The sequence below is a fragment of the Apis florea genome, unplaced genomic scaffold (assembly GCF_048593485.1).
Source record: "Apis florea isolate Af1SG1 unplaced genomic scaffold, ASM4859348v1 contig_3813_pilon, whole genome shotgun sequence".
Lineage (NCBI taxonomy): Eukaryota > Metazoa > Arthropoda > Insecta > Hymenoptera > Apidae > Apis > Apis florea.
The window spans coordinates 522290-538708 of record NW_028256869.1 but is presented as its reverse complement, the minus strand read 5'-3'; the positions used below and the strand labels follow the sequence as shown (position 1 = coordinate 538708).

At 47.0% G+C, this 16419-nt stretch overlaps 1 protein-coding gene across 8 annotated transcripts in view; it reads right to left on the bottom strand.

The window, feature by feature from the left end:
* The window catches only part of LOC100870125 (Ankyrin-repeat, SH3-domain, and Proline-rich-region containing Protein), a 78931-nt gene that overhangs the window by 20114 nt on the left and 42398 nt on the right, over window positions 1-16419 (bottom strand). For 4 of the 8 annotated variants that reach the window (XM_086917128.1, XM_086917127.1, XM_086917129.1 and 1 more), the window contains 2 exons: window positions 8126-8573; window positions 2815-2955 (listed from right to left, as the gene is read on the bottom strand). In XM_086917128.1, coding sequence (XP_086773254.1) covers window positions 2815-2955; window positions 8126-8281 — 297 coding nt within the window. In that variant the 5' untranslated portion in view covers window positions 8282-8573. The remainder of the gene's footprint in view (window positions 1-2814; window positions 2956-8125; window positions 8574-16419) is intronic. The other 4 variants (XM_086917131.1, XM_086917130.1, XM_086917132.1 and 1 more) reach the window with 1 other exon arrangement.

Genomic DNA, 16419 nt, shown 5'->3' with positions numbered 1-16419 from the left:
TCTCGTATTACTTCCAATTGCCGGGGAATCTGCCGCGAGCGACCGAGCATCTTCGCGCGTGTACAGTTGTTGCGCTCCATTTTCTCGAGGCGAGCGCACATCTCTCTCACAGCGAGACCTCTGTGTGTGAGAGAGAGAGAAGAAGAATCTCGTCGTTCGAGAATCGATAATTTTTCTTTCTTTTTTTTTTTTTTTTCTCTCCATTTTCTTGGCGAATCGAGCGAAGCGTCAGAATCGTTGTTACAAAGTAATGAATGGGAGATTAGACTGACGTCATTTAACGTAGGAGAGAGGTAAGCGGAGGGCGCGACTCGACGCTCTTAATCTCGTTAATATCGTGGAAGAAGAGGCTCGTTACACGCGCGTCGAGTGCTAAGCACACGAGGAAGCGAGGAAACGTTGTCGTCGTCGTCGTCGTCGTCGTCGTCGTCTTCCACCAAGAATTCAACGCGTTACGCGCTTGACTAGCTCGCTACAGGGTGCGAGTCGAGTCGAGTGGACTGCGCGATCTGATTAAAATCGCGCGCCTAAGCGGATCCGGGTTTAACCGGTGATTTGAACGCCTCCAACCCTCGTACGGCCTCGTCGATACCAGCGCCATTTCGCGTCATTCATCCTCACATCTACGATACGGAACGAGATCTTATTCCAAATTATCTCGATCGTTTCGCGAGTAGAGCACAATTATTTCCATGTTCCACGAGCGTAACGATGATTATGATCGATTATATCAACGCGATCCAAAATTATTTCCTTAAAAGTGTGATCGTGACATTTACGATACCCGAATTTATTTCAAAATACTCGATCGTTTCGCGAGTAGAGCACAATTATTTCCATGTTCCACGAGCGTAACGATGATTATGATCGATTATATCAACGCGATCTAAAATTATTTTCTTAAAAGTGTGATCGTGACATTTACGATACCCGAATTTATTCTAAATTATCTCGATCGTTTTGTGAGTATAATACAATTATTTCAATATTGCACAAACGATGATTGTGATCGAAGATCAACGCGTCGATCTTTAAAAGTGTTTTCACGCAATGGCATCGCTCGATGAAGTTTTATTACAGATTAAGTTTCATTCGAACTTCATCCCGTTTTCACGAAAAGGAACAACGATACATCATTTCCCGACGTAATCGCTATCTCTCGCTCTTTTCAACACGGAATCTTCATGATCGGAGGTTCAGGATCAAGGTCATGGTTAGCAAAGCTAACGGTAGGTGCATTGGCCTCGCTCCATCTTTTATTCGTCATTCCATTACGCGCAACATACGCATACGCGCGCGAATTCATCAACGATACGCGTAATCGATGACGAATTTCTTGTTTCCTCGAGGAAACGCTCTCAGGATTCCTTTCGGCCGAGCGTTGATTCCTCAAACACGGGGAAACCCGACTGTTTCGCCAAGTTACTCTCAGAAGAAGAAGATTGACAATGCTGGATGGATGTAATTGCCGGTTGCTCTTACGCTCCATCTTGCGCTCCATCTTTCCAATGATAGAAACCCGTTAATTATTTACCACCCGGCCGTGGTGGTTGCATAGCAGGTGTTCTCCGGAATATCTCACACGATTCCCTTCCAACTCCCTCCCCTCTCTCTCTCTCTCTTTCGACACGAATCTCGAGTGGACAATTTACAATTTGGAAAGAAAATCTTTGCGAGAGGAAGGAGCAAAGAATACTACACCCGACCTGTGAATCGAGAATCACGCGATCCTTTGGTTGCATTCTTATTACGGTTTATCACGGTAGCCGGTGACGGTGGGCGAGCAACGACTCGACACGCGTGGTGGTGGATCTTCCACGGGATGACGAGGCCGGTCGAACGGACAGTTATCTGGTCGATAATAGGCATAAACTGTTCCCCAGTCTATTATTAGTTTGAATTATTCATGACGCGAATGTTCCGCTTCTCATTGGCGGGGAAGAACGAGGGGCCGATGAAAGTTGGGGATCATTTCGAGATTTTATATCGCGGGAAACGAAGGTTGTTTACGAGCCGTTTTATCGTCGTTCACCAGCTGTAAACGGCTAAACATTGAATTCCGCGGGCAACCACTCGGAGAAATTTTCTTATATCGCTGTTTCCGCTCTCGGAAAAACTACGCGCGCGCGTAAACTTTGCTTCACCTTTCTCTTCCATGGAAAAAAATAACGGATTGAAAATTTATTCCTTTAAAATAGATCGTTTTAGAACGCGTGTATCGAAATTGGGAGCGGATCCATTCCCCGATATGGTGGATATTGATTTTTGATAAATATAAAAAGCGGACGTAAGCACGGCGAAAAATGCACGGCGAAATGGTTGTGCATATTGACGACAACACTTGTGCCGAATGGGAGTAGCCGGATATATGAAAAATATTTTTTTTCTTCCTTTTTCACTTTTTTCCTTTCCTTTTTTTTTTTTTTTTTAAAAAATATTCGCGATGCAAACGTGCCGTAAACAGTAAATCTTCCGTACCTTCATCCGCTTCGAAATATAGACGATAATCTGGAGAAACTTGTACGATAAAATACGAATATATAATAAATGTGATACGCACACGATGCATGGACGACGATCGCGGATGAGGAGAGTTAGAGGATGGAATCGAGGATGAAGGAAAAAAAAAAAAAAGAAAAACGCGGCGTGTTTGGAGGATGGAGCGGTGGACGGGCGGAAGTTGGCCTCATCGATGAGCGGAAGGTGGAAAACGCATCGAGGGCAAGACCGAAGGAGGGAATATTACAGGAGCTTTGTCGGCCAATTTCCAGAACGATTTCCGCATTTAGGTTGGAAGAAGTGGTTCTCTCTCACCTGTGCGCCTCGAAGCACGGCTAGACGGGCCTCCCTCTGCTCCAGGAGGCGCCTTTGCTGGGCAATTTCCCGCTGTTGCCTGGCTGCCATGCTTTCAAGCTCGCTGAGCACCAGCACAGCACCACCCCCGCCCACTGGTAACTGAAACAGGATTAACAGTACGTCAGGAAAAGCGGTTACAAATATCTGCACTTTTTTGCCATCCGCTTCGTCTTCTCCGTATCGACAAATTTTTCCGATCGAAAATTTAATCGGGTCGGAAATAAAAATTTGTCGCATTATAAATGTAAGAACCAAGTTTCTTTTTTAACGCGACGCATAATTCGTTTTAACCTGCATTTTTAGAAGAGGAAGAACACCAGTTGTTCCATCTTTGTCCTACAACTTGCCGCGATACGAGAGAAATAACGAGCAATAACATCAGTCTGTGGACATTGAATCTCTTAAACGATCGACCCGATTCTCCATCCTCGTAAATCCAACATTATTAACCTACCGATGCTTCTCCTCCTCGGATCCTATCTCGATTATCGACGCGGCGATAATCGAGGTTATACAATAAAATCTCGCGGAAGGTAAATCCTTCTAAATGTCAGCCTGCCATTTCGCAAAACGACGAGGGGAGCAACGAAGATGAAGAAGAAGAAGAAGAAGAATATGAGGACGACGAAGAGGGGAGAGGAGGAAAAGCTGGAAGGATTACGCGATTTCGCAGAAACAAATGGAAAAACGGAAGGAGGAATGGGGATCCGGGGAGAGGCGTAACGCGGCGGAGAAAAGAAAAAGCGAGACGAGAGGAGTGGTAGGTCCGGACTGGAGGAGAGTTCTTTTTGCTTGACCTCGTGCACCATCTGGAGAGGACCGGCCTCCGATACCAAGTAGAATCCCAAGGTCGACTTGGCCCTTCGAATTCCACACACCGAGACAAGGACTCTTGGTAACCTTCGTACGTCAACGAAAACGAGCCGAGCGTGTCTGTTACCGATAATCGCACACGCTGTGTATTCTCCAACCTCTACATTTCTACCACCTTTCTTAATAACCAACTCTTCGTTAAATCGGAGAATATATCGTTAAGCGGAGTACGATTTCGAAGTAAATTATGATTTTTTTCTTTCTTTTTTTTTTTTCTTTTTCGACGAAAAATACGAAGGGAAAAGACGAGACGAGGAATAACTCGAGCCACTGAGACTGGCTCCAAAATTCCACTCGATCGCAAGATTTCAAACCGTGCGATTAAACGTCTCCTAAAACTCTCTCTCTCTCTTTCGCTCCTTGACGAACTTCGTTGCTCGGAGGCCAGATAAAATTTTGCCTCCAATCGAAGCAACAAATCGAAGCGGAGCGGCTAACCCAAATCACGTCGAATGAAATCCATGTTTCCTAATCAAAATTCAAACGCTCGTTCATCTCTCCGTTTATCCGCCGAGATTAATACGGATCCCTCTCGAAAAAGGAAACTCGTTTCGAATATCGCGCGTGGTGGCACAGTTTTGAAAAAAGGTTAATCCGAATGAAATTTTCTTTTCATTCGAATCGTAGAGAAATTTCCGACTTCACCGCGACGGATTCGCAGGGTTGTCGCAAGGATCGAGACATTAACAAGGCACGATTTCCAAGTAGCAGCCAGATCGATCGGGAATCATCGATCTGGTTGAATAAGGAAAGATACGAGGGATGGGTTTTGTTGCTCCTACGTTCAGCGCACGTTCCAGGCATCATTAAATCGGCGAGAAGGCGGCTATTAGCGCCTTTCGAATTGATCGACATCGATGGATCCAAGCACCCCGCACAAAGTCTTCCTCCTCGCTTTATTCGCTTAACCGCCGTCGCGAGAAAATGGCGGAACGGTTTCGGGGAAGGGGAGGAAGAGAGTTAATCTTTAATGCAAAGGATCACCGGCGAACCAGAAGAAAATCGAGGAAACTTTTCTCTTAACGCTCGTTAACCGACGATTCAATTTTCTCGATCCCGATGTCCCCACCCTCCCGAATTAATCCGAATTCGATTACTTTGCACTTTGATAACCATGAAAACTTTATCCCTCTCTTCTTCCTCTCATCTGCTATTACCCCCGGTTTCACACCCCATCGATATCTACAACGTCTCCTCCAACGTCTCCTCTCGTCAACGAATGAAAATATATTTGATGCAAATTTAACGTTATGAATTTATGGTTAAATGGTATCTCTCTTTTACATTTGAACCCCTTTCCGGAACAATCTAATTTACACCGGTCGTTCTCAGATTTTCCGGTTAAATAGCTTGTGAAAGGGAGAAGAAGAAGAAGAGGAAGAAGAAGAAGGAGGAGGAGGAGGAGGAGGAAAAAAAAATTAAACGGAGATTGTAAAGCGCAATAACTCGCGCGATAAAGGTAGGGGTGAATAAATATCAAACACCCTTCCAGGGCGTTGCGAGGGAGAGATTTTTCACTTCGAAACCGCAAATTTTCTCTCGCGTTTCAACCGTCGCCTCGTAAATAGACGCGAGCGCGGTCACTGATCCGAGCAAAGGGTGGAGAGAATTCTCTCTCTCTTTTTCTCTCTCGATCGAAGAAAGGTGGCGTGCCTTCGAGCGTACCGCGTTTTTCGCGCGCGTGAAACTCGAACAAGCGCGATTCGAGGAGACACGCGATGCGACTGCCCTGTTATTATCCCGTACGCTCGGAGAGGAACCTCCTCTCCCTCCCCGAGCTATCCGCCAGATGTATATATTGTGGTTCCACAGAAAAATCTCGCAGATTTTGCTCATTTCGGCGTCAAATTCTTCTCTCCAGCTTGATTTAATGCCAGGTTGCCTTCATCCATTCGGACGAAGGAATATTTTATTACCTTCGGAATGCGTGGCGAGTTTCGAGGATGCGGCGCAAGTTCCACACCTGCAAGTCACAGTAGTTTATTTAGAAGCCGAAAACGGGTGTATTAATAGTTCGATCACATCTTCGTTCGAGTCACGAACAACTTAATTTCCCATTGTATCCTGTACAGGATACGACAATCTTGTATCCATTGTATCCAGATACGGACGGACTTCTCGAAAAGCGGGGGGGAGGAAGAGGGGAGGGGAGCAATGTCGGAGAGAAATCGATACGTAAGCGTGATTAAAAGGGAAGGAAAAACCAAACCGGCTTTATGAATGACCATTCGAGGGATGATACGCCAATTCAAACCTCGTTACCTTCGTTAACGCCAATTCCCACTTTTCCATCCTTCCTCCTTCTCCTTCTCCTCTCGATTTTCTTTCGTCTAGATACGCACGCTCCATACGTACGTATTTAAACTCTTTACGGCGTTTCGAATTTCTTCAAGCTCGTCGTCGCGCTACGCGGCGCGTAAATTTCTCCTTTTTCTTCCGCTCCCTCGATTGTGTGCCCGAGTAGAATTACTAAGAAAAATTCGTACCGTTTTATATACCGGCCTCCCTCTTTTCACAACGCTCGATTACATAATTTCGCCTGCACATCTTCCCTTTTCCCTAGATTTTCGACGAGGGCGAGAAGGAATAATTTTGCCAATTCGTTCGACAAAATCGAAAAACTCTTCGAACGAAACGGGATCTCCCTCGTATGTACGCTTCCCATTCCCTCTCCCTCAGAGGGGAGGAGGATTTCTTCGGCAAACAAAAAGGTCGCGGATATCCCGATTGCGAATAATTTTCGGATCGGTCCAATGGACAATTCTCCTCTCGCGTCGCTGCTTCTTCGATATTCCATTCCTTCGAATACCTTCCTTCATCGTTTATTCATTCGCTCGAAACGAGGCAGAGGTAAATAATAATACACGGAATCAAGAATTAAGAGCAATTAACGGGCAGAGAATCCGTTAAATGGACGAGATTCCCTTCTTCCGATCCGTGTCGCGAGTTAATGCTTCCTTATCTCGTTGATATTATCCCGCAATAGGGAAAGAGAGAAAGGAAAGGAAAGAGAAGGTTTTCGTAGAGAATGGAAGAATTTCGGGTGGGCGCGGGGAGCGGCCAAGGGTTTGGAGGAGTAAAAACATGGCCGGAAACGAAACCGGCCGAGCATTACACAGGTAAGCTTCTCCGAATGGCATGTTGACCTTTCTCATTTCGGCCCGAGGCCTGTGTTAAACGCGAGTTCTGCGATCGCGCCGTGTAACGGGTGGCTTCGAACTCCGCGTCGCCGTTTCCTTCTCCGTTTCCAGAGAAACCTCTTGGACCGAACCAATTGCCCCATTTCGAGGGCGAAGCTCTCGACAGTACCGGGGAATATAAATTCGACTTGTTGGCAAACGTTAGCAAACGACGGGACCCGTTCAATTCAACCGAATGCGCAACTCGGCTACCAGTGGACAGGTAGGAAATAAAATACGAGCAGATACGAGGAGAATATATGTTTGCGCGTTGCTTGTTGTTCGAGAGGAGGAAAAGATCGCTCGAAAGTGAAGCTTTCGATAGTCGGCCAGGTTCGAACATTTTTGCAAGCGTTGTGGAGCAGCATCGACCTACACGATTCGAGAAAATGATAGTGGTGCTTACGGAACGTGGAAGAGAGGATCGTGCATGGAACGATTCGACCGATTATCTGGTTGCGTCCAACCAACTGGTTGCCATCGTCGCACAACTTTTTCGAAAGCGTTTGTCCGAATCGGGGAGGGGGGGGGGGGGGAAACGGGGGAAACGCGATAAAACGGAAACACGACTCTTTCGACAACAACAACAAAGGGAGAATGCAACGAAACGATGTTGCGTATCGAGACACCCGTATATGGTTTTCGTCGGTGAGGAGCGGCGAATAAATTTTGGGGAGCGAGGGGCCAGGCAGCGATAATTCCGAGGTGGTAATTAAGGAAATTCGCGGAGGCGCGCGCTTTGCCGATAAATACCGAGGAGAATTTCATCGAAATAATCCCCGCGGGCCAATCGCGCACGCCTTACCAAGTTATCTCGCGACAGTTTAAGTGGCCGTAACTATTATTTACTCGATCGAGTAACCGACTAACGTAGTCCCTTCTGCTCAGCTATCACGCTCCTCTTCGCCTCTTCGTCTTTTATCGCTAGCAAGCTCCTCTCTCTCTCTCTCTCTCTCTCTTCTAGAGAGATTTATTTATCGGTGATCGCAAGAGGACTTTGAAATTTCCCGGTGGCGAGCGAGACAGCTTCACGAAAATTATATCTTATATATCTTTCCCAACTTTGCGTCTTCTAAAAGTAAAAGCGTATCTTTGAGATGGGGATGAATTGGTAGGTGGACGATTTTTCCAAACAGCGAACAGATACGCGCGTGGAAGAAAGAAACAGAGAGGAAGGAGAAAAGTGGAGGGGACACGTTACGAAGAGGGAAGCTTACCTCGAGCTTAGGGTCGTTGCATTCCGGCTGCTTGCCATCCGCCAGTTTCTCCTTCACAGACAGCAACTTTGGCTTTCTCTTCGATCGTCCGTGCCGGAGCTTCACCGTCACGGCTTTCGACTTGAAGTTCTCCGCCGGATAGACGCACGCCAGCATCGCGCCTCGCCACGGTGGTTTCGCGATTATTATTTTCGTTCGATTCGTCCTCGACGCGTGGCTATCCTCGAAACTCGGAAAGGGATCCTCCTCCCCCCTCTTTTCCTTTCTCAACTCAATAAAATTCTCCTCAAGCTCACTCTCCCCCCTTTTCTACCAACGACGAGTCCTCGGCTTCGTACGGGAAAACGTCAACGACGCATCGCGATCAATCGAGTCTCGCCCTTCGCAGTTCCCTTCCTCCCGATTTGTTCCTCGTCGTCGGGGTCGATTTTCCTCGAGTCTACCGCCTCTAAAATAACATCGTAGCAAGGCACGAGCGTTAAACTCGTATTGTAGGTTACAGGGTCGAGGCGTTTTCCCCGCGGAGAGAGATCCGCGGCTCTGGGAAGAATTACGCGCGAGAATCGAAATTCGGATGCAAAGAGATAATTGGCGATCGCGATAATTACGTCCCCCTTTTTGATGGTCCTACTACAATTTTCGCGTTCTTTTTTTTTTTTTTCCCCCATTATAAATGGCGTGCCAATTAAAACGCGAGCTAATTGTCGAAAAACGAGTCTCTCCTCCGTCGCATCGTAACATTATCCTTTCGTTATTTCGCCTTCCCCCCCCCCCCCCTCTCTGTCTCTCTCGTCGTGCGCGAAAATAATTCGCGCCAGTTAGAGGAAATCCGATAACTTTGCGCGGGGAAAAAAAATCTAATTCGAGTATATTATTCGAGAAATATTTCAAAGGCAGATGGAATTTCGGCGGCAAAGGGTATCCTTCGCTCTCGTTAGGAAGCGTCTCGTTAATTGTTAATCGAAGGGAGAAGGGTAGCGTGCATCGACTCGAAGCTTTGCACTCGATTGTCGCCGCCAACTTCTCCATGCACAGAGCCAGCCGAACGGAATTTGCTTGTTGCCTCGAAGAGAAGCGGCTCGAGTTTCGCGTGAACAAGAAGGGACTCGTTCGCAATTAACTTTCTCATATTCGATCAATCCTCTCCTTTCTTCTTACGAATACGCGTGTAATAAATTACCAGGAGATTTCTCGAGGTCGCTCTCACCTCTTTAATTTCCTTCACGCTCGTAATTGAAAGACCCGAAAAGACGTTGTCTCGTTATTAAGATTTTCCTACGAATCATTCGATCGAACGATTTCTTTTTCCCCCGATGAATCTTTAGACAGAGATTCGTGTAGAAGAAGAATTTTTTTTTGCAGCACGATCCCCATAAGTATACAAGGAGCAGGGATGAATTTTATCCAATTTTTCCGGGGAATGGAAGCCCATTAAACCAAATCTCTCGATTATCGGTGATGATAATCTGGTGGATCGCGCGTGGAAACGGAATCGAGGCTTAGAACGTGAGAGGGAGGGGATGTCCACTCGCGACGAGTAAACAAAGGAGGGAAGAAGGAGAGGAAGGAAGGAAGGAAGCCTGCATTCCGAAGAGAATGCTACTTCGCCGTAAATTTTTCATCGGACCTCTTTCCATTCCATTCTTGCTCTTTACTTTATCACCGATCAATTAGATAGCTGGACGTCGAGGCTCGCGATGAAAATTCCTGCTCGAACGGATCAACGACGAGGGGGAACAACAGCGCGCTTCGATTCGAGTTTTCAGAAGGACAGAAAAGGAGGAACAAATTTGAGAATTCGGATTAGTTTAATTCTACTGCTCCACCGTCGATCGAACATCGATCAACCGGGAGAATATTTTTCGACCGCCTCTTCGATCGCGTGATCACTAAATTTCGAAAATCTGAACAGAGCAGCAAAGAGACGCGAGAGAGGTATTTTTCGGCGAGGCAGGATCCTCGAGCCGAGTGGGAAGTTTGACACTGATGCGTGACCGTGTGTCAAATCCGAAATCGATGCAGGGTGTTGGTCGAGAAACGAAAACGGAAATGGAGGGTGGTATCGAGAACGATTAAGCGACTCTTGCCTAAAAGATAAAACGTGGAAAAAGCGGAGGAAGAAGGAAGCACGATCGATCTCGGTGAGTATTCCACGAGGGAAAACGTGGCCTGTTGCTTGAAAACAGATCGAGAGCAAAGAAAAGACACCGCGTATCTGTCCAACGAGCGTACTCTCCCTGGTTTGTCTTTTATTTAATTTCCGCCTCGAGCTGATTACTTTCTCCCTCCTCCTCACCCTTCAACTGTCTCCTCCGCGGGATAAAAAGTATTTCCACGGATCGACGCCCGCGTGTAAGCTCGTTCATCCTCTCGTCGATAAATGAATTTTCGCGGGGGTGGCGCGACACTTTGTCCTCTTTCTATTTCACCAACCAAAGTTTCGACAACTCGACTGGAACACGGGTCGAGAATGGATCCCAAGTACACAAGACCCACCCCCCCCCACCCACTCTACCGATCGAGTCGCGTTTGAGCTTTATTATTTTAACCCCTTCCCCCCTCCCTCCCCTCTATTTAGCTTCAAACGGTAATTACGGCAAATTGATCTTGCGCCGATTTTCTCGCGAGGTGTGTCGCGCTTTGTTCGAGGCTTTTCTTCGTACAAACGTGCACGTGGAAATTCTCCGCGAGAGTTCTCTGGATAGAAGCGAGGGGAGAGGTGATTTTCTTGTTTCCGGAGATCGATGTTTTCCGATATCGCGAGCGGGGCACGCGAACAGAGATCGCGGCGCGAAGGAGTCAAGGAAGTAAAGGGGAATGAGAATAATTCGATCTTCGATCACCTTCGTCGTGACCCAGTAAACTACTTTCAGAAGAATCGTAACTCGAGACTCTTAGAAATTAGCTCCGAGAAATAAGAGAGGCCCCTCTCCTTTCCTCTCTGTCTCGGTCCTTCGATTCTCTCGCGCTCTAATTTTTACCGCTAATTTTCCTTCGCCCGACATTTTCAACTCTTCCCGCTCTCTCTCTCTCTCCCTCTCTCTCTTTTTCGAATCTGTTTATACTCGGGGAAACGAGTTGAAAGAATCCGAGTCGAAAAATCGCTTCGAATTCGTTCTCGATTCAATTTCAGCGCGATCGTGTTTCCCCTGAGGGGGGAGGGGGAGGATCGATAATACGATGCTCTCGAATTGTTAATCGTCCCCTTATCGCGAGCCATGGCAGGGGGGAGAGAGGGTTCTCTATTCTTTCGAGTATCGAGTCTGAAGAAGCGGCAGAGGCCGATCTTGGAAAGAGGTCGATTCCCCGCCTCGATAAACGATGCCTCCTCCCCAGAACAAGATATACAACTTTTTAGATACGTACGTCGATATCGAAACTCCGTCTCCTCGATCGCCAAGCATGAATCGAAGAGTTATAAAATTATTCCCACCCCTTATTTTACTCTATTTTACGTGGAAATCAAAATAAAACGTTTCTCGAATCCCTATCGTATCTCTTCTTCATAGACAATTCAACAGAATTTCTGTGTCCCGTTTCCACGAGCAAGCCAGAAACCTCTTATTTCGATCGACACGCGAGCATATCTCGCTCCGTTGAATCTTATGCAACGTTACGTCTTACTAGAACCGCATTTCCGTGCCTCTCGCGGTCTAAATAGCTCGACATACGATCCAGCAGGAGGGAGGGGAGTTAAATCCCTGTTGCCGGCCATGACACGGCAACCGACACCGTGGTTCGTGAAATTCCTATCCCCCTGAATATTCATCGACGCGAATACGTTATCTCGCCGCGATATATAACCCTCCCCTCATCTGCTTTCCTCGGTTACAAACCCTCTCTCTCTCTCTCGATATTATTACAAACGTCTTCGAAGCGATTGTCGCCCGATTCTAGGCGAGATTCGCCGATGAATGGATAAAGGACGGTTGAAAAGATAGTTTTTCGACGAAAGGAATAATATCATCGGGTTAAGCGGTTGAACTTGATATGGAACGACGCGAATAGCGCGCAAATAGATCCAAATTAATCGAGAGGATGTTATATATTATTCGAGAATATTTATGAAAATACCACCAATAACTCGTTCGTTTAACTCGGTTGAGCGAATTTTAATTATTAAATTAGATCGTTGTTGCCGTAAAGAGTCGGTTTGGATTTTTGATTCGAGGAGAAAATCGGAAGAGGGGCTTCTGCTCGAACGAAACACTTGGCATTAAATAAAATACACGTCCAATCGACGTGTATTGTAATCCCTATTGTGATCGATCTCCACGAAAAGAGGAGAAACGAGCGCAATTGGACGATTCGTCCGGAAGGATGAAGTAGCATTAATGCTTGGGTGGAAACACACAGAAATATCCTCGAGAGGCCGGTCTCGATTACGATCATCGACCGGTATATCGGCAATTATTATCCTTCAACCTTTGTAAAATGCAAATCCGTCCGATCGTTCCCCGCATTAATCCGTCGGATGCTGTTTATCGTCAAATATTCATCGGGGGTGGTGATCGACGGGGGACCTCGTTGTTATCGTGTCACGATCGCGACGTTGCTCCGTAAAGTGGTCCGTTAAATATTTAGATATTCAGTTTCAGAGGGAAAGAATCGGAATGGGGGATTCGAGTTCGACACGAAAGGAAGAGGGCAAAGAGGGAAAACTTAAATAAGCAATCGAGCGGGTGGGTGTCCCGATCTGTGTCGAAACGTTTGTCGATCCCCGGATATTTAGAGCGCGTCGGATCGAGACGTAAATCTATTTTTCAACGAATTCGCCTGTTCGATTAATTCGGGGAAAGGAAATGCTAGAAAGATTATCGAATTAACTAGCAATTGCGTCGTTTGCAACGCCTCGACCTGCCTTTCGCCGAAAGAAGCAAGCTCGTCTCTGGGGGGGGTGGAAGCGACCGATGATGAACGCGCGGCGAGACAGGGATCGATGATACGACTATTTCTCTCCCCTCCCCGGAAGAAACGTCCGCTTAGAAACGGTAGTAGTTGGCCAGATTGGAAAGGAAACACGATTTTTAAATTCGCTTCTGGATCAAGAACGCGCCCCCGTTCTCTCCTCCAATCTCTTCCGAACGTCTCCTTTTCTTCCTCCGTCTCGGCGAGCAGTACTTCCCCCTCGTTTGCCAAGAATTATTTCAAACCAGAGAGGGTTTGGAATCGAAAATTCTCTCTAAAGCGCGTTCGCCGATTTCGCTGGAACCGCGGCGAGTTTCGATGCAATTTATCCAGCTCCAAAGCTCTATAAATTGTTCCGCCTATAAATCATCTCTGCGTATCGTTAATAAACGGGTAGGCGCGTAACAGGTAGCCGCCATTTTCTTCCGATTCTTCTTCCTCAGCTCTTTCTCTTTCTCTTTCTCTCTCTCTCTCTCTCTATTATCCCACGAAGCGTGTCGACCGATTAACGAAACGCGAGATCCGCTGATCCGATGTTTTCTCGCGGTGAAACGCGAATCTCTCTCTCTCTCTCTCTCTCTGTTTCTCGAGAACGAAAACAGAGGGACAAGGAATGCGTGGACAAGCAGTGGTTGGTCGGTCGCGAAAACGACTCGGCTTATAATCTCGCGCGCGTTTCTCTTTTCGTGGAAAATAACAGAGAGAGAGAGAGAGACGGTACGCTGGAAAAATAGACACTTTGCCAGCCATTGTTTGCCAGCAGCGAGAACGAAAAAAAAAAAGGAAATCTTTCCTTCTTTTCCTTCGCCGTGGAAAGCGTCTCCTTTTCCTCCTCTCGCTCCTTCCTTCCATTTCGTTCCTCTGGATAACTCGTCCTGTTGGAGTTCAAAGTGTCACCGATTGTTCCCCGGTGGAAAAAGGAGAACGGGAAGATCGCCAAGGTGGAGATGAGCTCCACCTCGAGTAAGGACAATGCCACGGGGGCGACGCGGACCCTTTGTGTGTAAAACGACCACCGTCCTCCTCTCCTTCCATCCACTCCACGCCCTCTTTTCTTTCCTCTTTTCTTTCCACCGACAATCGGCAACACTCCTTGCCGCTCTCTCTGTACTTAGAGATGCAGAGAGTTTGTACTTGCTCCTCGAGAGATTGATTCCTCGTCGTCCACCACTTTTCCATCCAGATTTCTCCATCACCTTGCTTACACGGACGGTGTTCACGAGTGTGTTTCAATTTCGATGCGAGTAACGCAGCTTTTCGTTGATAACCTCGACTCTTTCGCATCGTAATTTTATATATATATATATCGAGCGATGAATTATCTCAAGCGAGTTGGATCGTTGAATTTCGCCCATTTCGCTGGGCGTGTTGTATCTCGTTCGCGCGTGGTCGGAGCGAGAACGTGAGGATTTTCGAAAATCACGGTGTAAAATTCGTGACGAATCACCCGTCATTACGGCGAGAGAGACGATAACCGCGGCGACGATAAAAGCTATCCACCAGCGAAGAAAAATTTTTGGTTCGATATTTTTCGTTTATGCATTGTAGGAGAAGAGGAAGCCGTTGAATAAGAATGGTATCTTTTGAACCGAAGCTATCGCTCGCCGTGTATAGCCTGCGTCGCGTCACATTTTTGCATCGACAACTTTGTAAGTTCAACCCTCCCCCCTCCCCCCATCTAAAACCGTTACATCAAGGTTTCTTCTTGTGTACGTACGTGCACACGTCTCTCACTATTCCACGGATATTGACGTCGTGTGCCAGGACCCGTCTTTGCTTTTCCCATTTATACACACTTTTTCCGTGGAGAGAAAAAGAGAAGAGCGGAAATATTCTCTTGGAAATATTAATTTCGCTCGACGATCTTATCTTATCTATGGTGAAACGTTACGAGCCGAATTCTCAACTGACCCGCGTGCATAATACACGTAACGCTTCTTCATCGTCGAATTCCCTTGGTATAAAAGGGATGATAAATAAACCATGGCCTCGGTCTTGTCTCGAAATTTATACCTTCAACGAGGAAATTTATAGAGTGGAAGGCAGAGTAAAGGATAGAGCGATCACCGGGAAATGTTATGAAGTACGTACAAACGTATGTGTATGGGGTTTGTTGAATATCGAAAATGATTCAGAATGCCCCACATCGCCACAGTTGTATTTGCCGCTTTAATTCAGGCGGCGTACACGTTGCGGCGAAGAGGATGAAGAGGTTCGATCGCGGCGCGAATCGAGCATTCCCCTTCGTCCACACTTTTTCTCCAGAACGAACGAAATAAGGCGGACCCTCCATTTTTCACGCAGTTCTGTTCGTGACACGTTAACCTCCTTCTCTCGCTTCCGTTACCGCCACATTTCGCCAATTTCCTCTCGTTCTTTCCTTTCCCACGAATAATGCGTTATTCCTTCGAAATGTCGATGATTCGTGTGGATTTCCGAAATACCAATTCTTCCCCAAACATCCCCTCTTTGAGACACGCGAATAATCATTCCGTTCTGGCAATTCTGTTCGTCGATATTGGCGAGATCCAGCTGGAATCGCAATCGTCCCCTCGAAGACGAGAGTGGATCTCGTTAAAAAAAAGATAGCGCGATCGATATCCGTCATTTTTCCAGGGATACACGAAAACTACGCGGATTGTCGTCGCGCGGTTAACAGCAAAGCGTGGATTGTTCGAGAAAATATAACGAGGCGACGCGCAACGTTATAACGGTTGCGGGCCGGCGAAATTGACTTTCAGCGCCCTTCTTCCGCCCTTCAACGCCGGGACGTTTAGGAAACGAAGCTGTCCGTCCCGTTTCCCCTCGCCGCGAAATAACGTGCCACGCGAAAGAGAAACTTTACGAGCGGCTCGCGATCACATCGGCTTCGAGGAGAGGCGGATCGATCACGCGTCACGTCTCCTCTTCGATAAGAAGAATGCGGGGAGAGGAGACATTGAAAAAATTCCTTCCACACGTCCTTGCAAAGTTTCGTGTCCGTTCCGTTTACTTTTGCACGGGGAGGGAAGAAGTTTTATCGAAAAACGAACGGAGAGCGAAGAAAAAGGAGAAAAATAAACTTGGTGGGAATCGACCCAAATTCCCCGATATTCCCCCCCTCCCCGACGATTTCAAAAATTCCCCGGAGAGAAGAAGCTCCATTTTCCATCCCCGGAGCGGAAAAACAAAGCGTCGACGACAGAGTTGCACGACGGGATCGAGAGAGCGCTTTTTAATTCGGCTTCGAGCGGTCGGTCAACACGCGAAACATCCTTCCAATTTCGAGCGTCCTTCCGCGAATAAAATATCCGCCGCGTGTTTTTCCATATTTTCCCACCTTTTTCCCACGACCACCATGTTTCCATGTACGCGAATTAACGATTCAGAGATCGGTCCGTTATCGA